At 54.5% G+C, this 7227-nt stretch overlaps 1 protein-coding gene across 1 annotated transcript; it reads right to left on the reverse strand.

Annotated features, from left to right (window-relative positions):
- Window positions 1-41: 41 nt before the first annotated feature.
- LOC136767904 (uncharacterized) lies at window positions 42-6371 on the reverse strand. The gene is made up of 4 exons (XM_066721975.1): window positions 5913-6371; window positions 1483-2334; window positions 1350-1382; window positions 42-814 (listed from the first exon to the last, which is right to left on the reverse strand). Exons 1-4 carry the CDS (start codon window positions 5926-5928, stop codon window positions 765-767), a joined length of 951 nt encoding a protein of 316 aa, XP_066578072.1. The 5' UTR covers window positions 5929-6371; the 3' UTR covers window positions 42-764.
- Between the last annotated feature and the right edge of the window lie 856 nt (window positions 6372-7227).

Consider the following 7227-nt stretch of genomic DNA (forward strand, 5'->3'; position numbering starts at 1 on the left):
CAATGAGACGCTGAAGCACAAAACAGACACAGCCACTGAAATCTGCTAGAAAACCAGCAGTGTAGCACCGTGGGATTGAGTTTATTTATTCATTTATGGACATTTCTGGATAAAAAGCCTGCTGTACAATGGTGGTGGGGGGGGGGGGGGGGGGGGGTGGTCCAGGAGTCAGACTGGAGTGGGGGTCCACCCTCAGGTCGCCAACACCTCTAGGGCCCAGAGTCGTCAAAAATCACTCCACGGTCAGAGAGGGACAGACGGAGGGGAAAATAAGTATATAAAACCAAAAAATAAAAAAAAAAGCCCGGATGCATTCTACATCAGAAGTAGCGGTCCAGGGTCCGAGGCAGTCTCTCCGTGGGGTGCGCCGGACACACCGCAGTCCGGGTCTTACAGTCCGTCCTCTCATCCCTCTCTCGGTTTGGGGGTTAACTCCAAAGTGTGCAGGTGCAGATTTCAGTGTCTCGAGCGAGTGTGTTGGGGGAGCATGAGTCTGTCGGTTGTATATGGAGGAGGGTGTCAGTGTCAAATGTTTAGGACCGTCTGTCGAATGTGTGTGTGTGTGTGTGTCGGTCTGTCCATTCGGGGTGTACAGTACATGGCCAGTGCGTCGGTACGGCACGGCATTGGTCAGCGTCAGGCTCGGTGCGTACTCTTGGTACGCGTGTCGTCATATCACTCAGGTGGGCGTCTCAGTCGGTACAGTGTTGTTCAGTCGGTGGCGTGCGCATCTGTGTGTGTGTGTGTGTGTATGTGTATGTGTGCTAGGCCGGCCTCTCTAGTGGCTCCTGGTACCACAGTACCCGGGCTGGATCTGTGGAGGAAGCAGAGATCAGATCAACCCATTTTGTACCACAGACTCTTCTTGGGAAGCCAACACTAGAACAATGGAATAGAAACTTCACCCTCTTAGTGGTCCCTGGGAGCAACGCATATTTAGTTACTGTACATTAAAACAGTTGTGCATACTCAACTATACAATGTAACATACCGAAATTCAATAATTCCAGCAAAAGTAATAAGCTCATTATACAACAGTCGCTTGAAGTCGATTCGGGCTGTACTTCCTAAACAGAGTGATTACTGCAGACGCATGTGATCACATAGCACAGTGAACTCCGATTGGCTGAAGAGAGGGAAGTGAAAGGCATAGTGTCACCTGACCAGTCAGTGCGATTCTGCGTTTAGTTTTTGGGCGTTGCTAAATATCTAGGTTAGCTGGGGATGCGGTAAGCATCGGCATTGTGTTGGTTTGGTTTTTAAGCCCTTACACACAATCTTAAACCGAGTTACTCTGATCTGTGGGGGGCGAGAAGGGCTGCGGGCTTCAGTTCAGACGGTGTACTCACCTCTCCTGTGTGCAGTGCAGGCCCGCTCCCATTCTGAAACACAGAGCACACAGTCAGCACACAGCACCACACGACACACACAGCAACCTGCGCTTCAACTGTCGCACACAGACCAGCGGGGGACGGGACTCACCGTAGCTGTGGTAGCGCAGGGCCTCCACCAGGTGGCGACAGCTCAGCAGCAGCTCCCCGGAGCTCTCGGCCCCCTTCCCCGCCTCCTCTGGCAGCCGGCCAACGGGCAGCAGGGGCTTGGCCGGGGCCAGCCTGTCAGAGTCCGGGGTGCGGGGGGCGGGGGGCGTGTCGGGGACTGCGACGCAGCCGAACTGGGGAAGGGTGGCAGCCGGGGAGGAGCGCAGGCTGGGGGGGGAGGAGGAGAAGGAGGAGGAAGAGGAGGACGGCGGAGAGGGGGAGGAGGAGGAGGAGGGCGGTTGGGGGGCAGGGGGGCCGTCGCTGATGAAGCTGAGCCCCCACTGGTTACGGAGCAGGGCCCCCAGACTGGCAGGCTCCCCCTGCCCGCCTCGTCCGGCCCCCTTCACCTTGGAGGCGTAGCTCACAGTAGGCTGCAGCTTGGCTGGACTGTCCTGAACGGGGAACGAGGGGGGGGGCTTTAGCAAGGTCCAGGTCCCCCCCACCGCTATCTCGCCCTCTCTCTTGGGGGTCCCAGGGGGCGGGGGGCTGGCAGGCTGCTGGGGGGGCCCTCTTCTCTGGTGTCTCTCCAGGCCTCTGTCCGCGGGCCGGCCCCTGTACACCCACCGCCTTTCCCGGGTGGAGGTGTGCGGGCCGGCGGGGTGTCTGTGGGGGTAGGTGGGGGGCGAGCCGTGTTGTTTCGAAGACCCCCTCTCAGCGCATCCCCCACCGCCGCCGCCCCCCACCGGGGAGAGCCGGCGATTGCGGATGTGTGGGGTGGCGGCCGGGGCCAGGGGGCCACGGTCGGACAGGGGATCCAACTCCGGGGCCGGGTCACACACACTGGGCTCCCAGGCACCTGAGGGAGAGGAGGGAGGGAGTTAAAACAGGGCAGACACCCACTGGACATGGCAACACACTGACTGTGTTTATATAGACACCCTGACTTACTGGCACTAACAGTACTGGACTCCCACAGCGTCAGCAGCCTCCTGCCTTGTCTGCAGCAAAGGGAGGCAGACAGCCGATTAACTCCCCCCCCATACAGCCATTTCACAACGACCCCCCCCCACACACACACAACACTGAGCACCAAACAGAGCACCCCCTAACACAGTAGAAGACCGATTAAATCACTTTCAAGTCCTATAGGTCAGATCAGTGGGATACAAACCCAAATCCCCTCCAGCTCCACAACTCATTCGCTGGCCCATGTTTTCCAGGCTGTAGATTATACAGACTGACTGAAAGGGCTGAGCTGGAGAACCGAGTGGACTGGGGCTCCAGAACCAAGGCTGAATAATAAAAGGGGTTTGCAGTGAAATGCAAGCACAAGCACCTGGCATTTGGAGCCACCCTGAGCACAGGCACATTACTCAGACGCCAGTAGAAGTGAACTCCACACTATATTTGCCTACATAAATCACTTGTTGCTCTCTTTTTAAATTTCAAAGCCATTGTATCCTCTTGCAGGAAGGTGGCAATGGGACTTTAAATGGAAGCATTCCCTTCCACCCACTACTGTTAGAGCTCCCCCACTGGGATACAGAACCAGTTCTTCAATGTAGCCTGGACGAGTGGTACAGCCCCACCCAGTTTTATGCGCAGTTTTGTCCATTAATTGGCCACTTTAACTTCTTTAGGTGTGGGGGAAACAAAACTAAAAACTCCAGACCTTATTCAAGCCACCTCCAAAGATGAGATTTTCTTCCTCACACTAAGGCTGGTTACGTCATTTTAAACTGTGGGAAAGTGCAATGTATTGTATGGGAGGAAAGGAAGAGTTAAACGCCAAATGTGTAAAAGGTGTTGCATATACTCCAGCAATTTCTATGCAGAAACTTTTGAAAATGTACCCTCCCGAGGAGCGCATCGGGCAGGACCCGCAGGTTTGTTCAATTGTTTCCACGTCAGCGTTTAACATTGCTATGGAGTAGGCCTTTCCACTTATAAATAAGTATATTGAATCATTCCGGGTTCTCACATGATTTGTTTTAGAGGATTGGATATAATGGTGATCAATACTAGCACCAGTTATATGCAGTAGGCTAGCTGTAGCAGTGCTATTGTATTTTTAGCAAATCCATTTACAGCTCAATCAAAGATCCTTAAGAGCATCACTCACGGGCAGAAATGTGTATATGCGCAAGAATCTCAGATTGCATCTTCTACTCAAGCAGCCGCTTATTGTTTTTCCCCCTGCGTCACACGCACATGTAAAATGTAATAAACTGATCAAAGTAAATCTGTATGTGTCCTTGCTGTTGCTGTGCGATTGCACATAGAAAGCCCACACTGAATACCTCACCAGAAACCCCCACCTGGGATGTATGGGCCGTTTGATCTGAGGGCAGGGCTAAGTCAAAATGTAATGAGTTAACAGTCAGATACCAGGAAAAAATCCCATGTTAATTAGAAGCTAAAAGGCTTAATAAATTGCCAAACAATTAAGTATGTTGTACCAAAGCAAAACATTCCTTTGACTGTTTAAAGTCATGTTAGTGTAATCTACTCATTATAATACATTATTGCTTGTGGTCCCTTTGCCCATTTAAACAGGATACCCAGCAAAATCCCAAAACCGATGTCATGTAGATGAAAGTGCACCTGGGGCTGCCCAGTACCCTGAGAAAAACAGCTTGACTCCTGGGGTGAAGTCTCAAGGGGCAAAGTTCTGCACTGTGGCGAAACTGACCAAGAAATATCAATGCACTCCTGCAAACCTCTGTCCCAATTGAGAGAGTATTCTGGACAATGCGTGTTAAAAAAGCAAAGCAAGTAAAATAACCTGCCATAACAGATTGAGTTACATTTATTTCCCTATGCGTTTACTCCACTTGGAATCGAGCAGCACTATTAATCAGTCACCTATTAGGGGGTCGTCCAGGTGGTTATCGTGCAGGACGGTATCTTTCGCAAGTCTGGGGGGGTGGGGGGCACAAACTGAGCTGACAAACTTACCACGACTCGCCCTAAAAGCAAAAGAGATCGGGGATCGGATGGGCAGACTGCAGTTACACAAAAAACGAGAAAAACCCATTGACACCAACAAACAAACGACACATCTCAGGACGTAATCGATACAAACCCTTGGCCCGATTTCGAAACCGTCCACACAGCGGTTTAAACGCGGAATGGCTTCCTGGGATGCAATTTATTTTTAATTCACAATGAATCAGAGGCGTGTCTGTTTTTCGGGCAGTGGCATCACATTTGCGGTCAGCCTACTTTACTGGATTACAACTTCAATGTGGAGAAGAGGATTTGAACATCATCCATTATTACAAATGAGAATTACCCGATTGTTTCTAATTAGTTTAAAAGGCGCATTGCTCGTCAGTGGTTTTTAGTCTGTGCCACCAAAAACACTCCGAGTTGTTCATTAAAACAAACCCAATACAGGCACGACCACAACTGCAGTGCGCAGCAGGCCGGGGTTACCCGAGCCCGGGGTTAGTACACTGACCTACATACTGGAGCGGCGATGCCCGTCTGCGCCGCCAGAGCCCCGCACACACCGCGCTGCGCAGACCTGCCGGCTCCGCCAATGGGAGAGCGGGATTGTGCAGATCCACGCAGCGCTGCGCCACACAAACCACCACAAACACAAACCGCTTCCGCCTCTCGGCCAGAGCAGGAAAAAGAAACCGAAAAGTCCATCTTTACCGAGAAACGCGGCCCGCAATAATATTCGGGGTCGTGATCCAAAAACCAATCCTAGCTCCACCTCGAAGCAGGCCTCAAAATGGTGCCAAGACACAACAGCCACCGCACCGCCGTCCACACAGCGTGTAACAGGACCCAGGCGGCCAGGCTGGGGGCGCCGGAGCGGCAGTAACACCGCAGCCGAGCACCCCGGCTCCACTCGCTTCCATTTTAAACCTCGCTAGAAAATGTCACTTCCCCGCCGCCTTTCGCTCCCCGGTCCCCCGGTGCGAAGTGCGGCCAAGCGGCGGCGCTTTTCCGCCCCGAGTGAAGTTCACCCCCGGCAGAGAGTTCCAGAAAAGTTAGGCGGCCGGGCTGGTTCCCACAGAGCCGGGCGGCCGCTGCCATCGGCGCCACTTTATCAACACCTTTCATCCCGTTTTCATTCGGGCGTCCGCGACTCCAGAGCCGGCCTCTGGATTAAAACGGACCCGGGGCGAGGGGTCTGCGTCCCCGATGCGCTGGCCAAGTTGAACGGCAAATAAACACACCCAGAGATTACACAACACTACACACCAGCGCCGGCAAGTTGGCCGACGCGTTAAATAAGTTCATGTCCTTTTATACGTTACATAAAACCCCCGCCACAGCAGCGCTCGCACCGACGACAGCCTCCACAAAAAGTTTCGTCACCTCTCCGCCTCAGACACACAAACACACGACCCCGTCCCCGCCGGGCGCAACTCGCCTGGCCGACGGACGGACGGGGAAACAAACGGGCCCGGTAGCTACCTGCTTTAATGTGCATCTTGGCGGGTTTCTGTGGTCCGAGGTGGGAGGCCGGGAATTCCGTGTTGTTGCGGTTGGTGTGCGCGTCTCGGCGAGAGGAGCGGAGGAATAGGCCAGAGCGGTACGGGCAGCCGCGTTGGAATCGAGAGGGGAGGCAGCGCTCCGCCCGGTTATAGAAGCGGCAGGAGGGGCGGGAGGGAGCGGGCGAGGGCGGGGATTCGGGCCTCTTCCGCTACGATTACATAAACCCTGCTGAGGTATGCGAGTGCGGGGAGACGCCGCCGCTCACTGGCTGGATATAAACGGTCGCTTTTGTTAGCAACTCGGCCGATACGCAGGATTTGTGTCATTTACGGGTGTTTCTATATTAGTTATAGTGTGCGGCGTGACGTCCACCCTGACGCGCACAGTGAATTATTCAGTCCGTTCGCTGCCGTTAACTGCTCTATTTTTCAAACTTCAGTCTCTCTCACCCTGTCTCTGCCTGCCAGACCCGGCTCCGCCCCCTGCCTGTCCTCTGGCTCCGCCCCTGCGTCGGCTCCTCCAATCCGGGCTGCAGTCTGGCCGCCACACGTCCCGCCTCCCTCTCCTCACTGGCTCGCCCCTCCAGCCCGCGCATCGCCATTGGCTGCTCTGCCTGTCGCCCCGCCCCCTCGCCCGGCCCCATCTCTCCCACTCCCTCTCTCTCTCCCGCTTCACCTCCCATCCCATTCCTCCTCTCCCCCTCTCTCTCCCTCTATCCCCCCTGTGGGAGTGTCTGGCTTCTAGCGCGCCGCCGCAGATCTCCTTTTCTAGCACAGCCAATCCTCTGGCACCCACCCTGCCCTCCCACAAATCCACCAACTCTTCCCCTTCCTCTTCTGGAAGATCTCCCCACCATATCTTTTCTGGAACCACGGCAGAGAGGTCTGTCCCACTGCTCTTTGGCTCTAGAACGTCAGGACTCCTCACTTGTCTCTCAGCTGGATCCCATGTTTCCGGGCCTCTTGCCTCCTTGTTCTCTTCTGGAATGCCAGTCTGGAACATCTCTGGCTGGGGACACGGCCCAGCGTTTTTCTGTTCTAGAACCTCAGAAGCCCCTCTTTCTGCATCTTCCTCCTGCAGTTCCAGAAGCTCACTCCACAACACCCCCCACTCCTTATCCCCTGTCTCTGTCTCTCTCCCAGTCCCCGGGCTGGTTTCCACGAGAACTTCGAGATCGTCCCTCCCTCCGTCCTCTCTCTCTTTTAAAACGTCGCTCTGGCTCTCCTCCTGTCCCCCACTCGGTTCTGGAACCCCCTCCGCTAGTAACCCTGTTCCGTCCTCTATCTGTTCCTGA

This window comes from Amia ocellicauda, chromosome 14, assembly GCF_036373705.1.
Source record: "Amia ocellicauda isolate fAmiCal2 chromosome 14, fAmiCal2.hap1, whole genome shotgun sequence".
In the NCBI taxonomy this organism is placed as follows: Eukaryota; Metazoa; Chordata; class Actinopteri; order Amiiformes; family Amiidae; genus Amia; species Amia ocellicauda.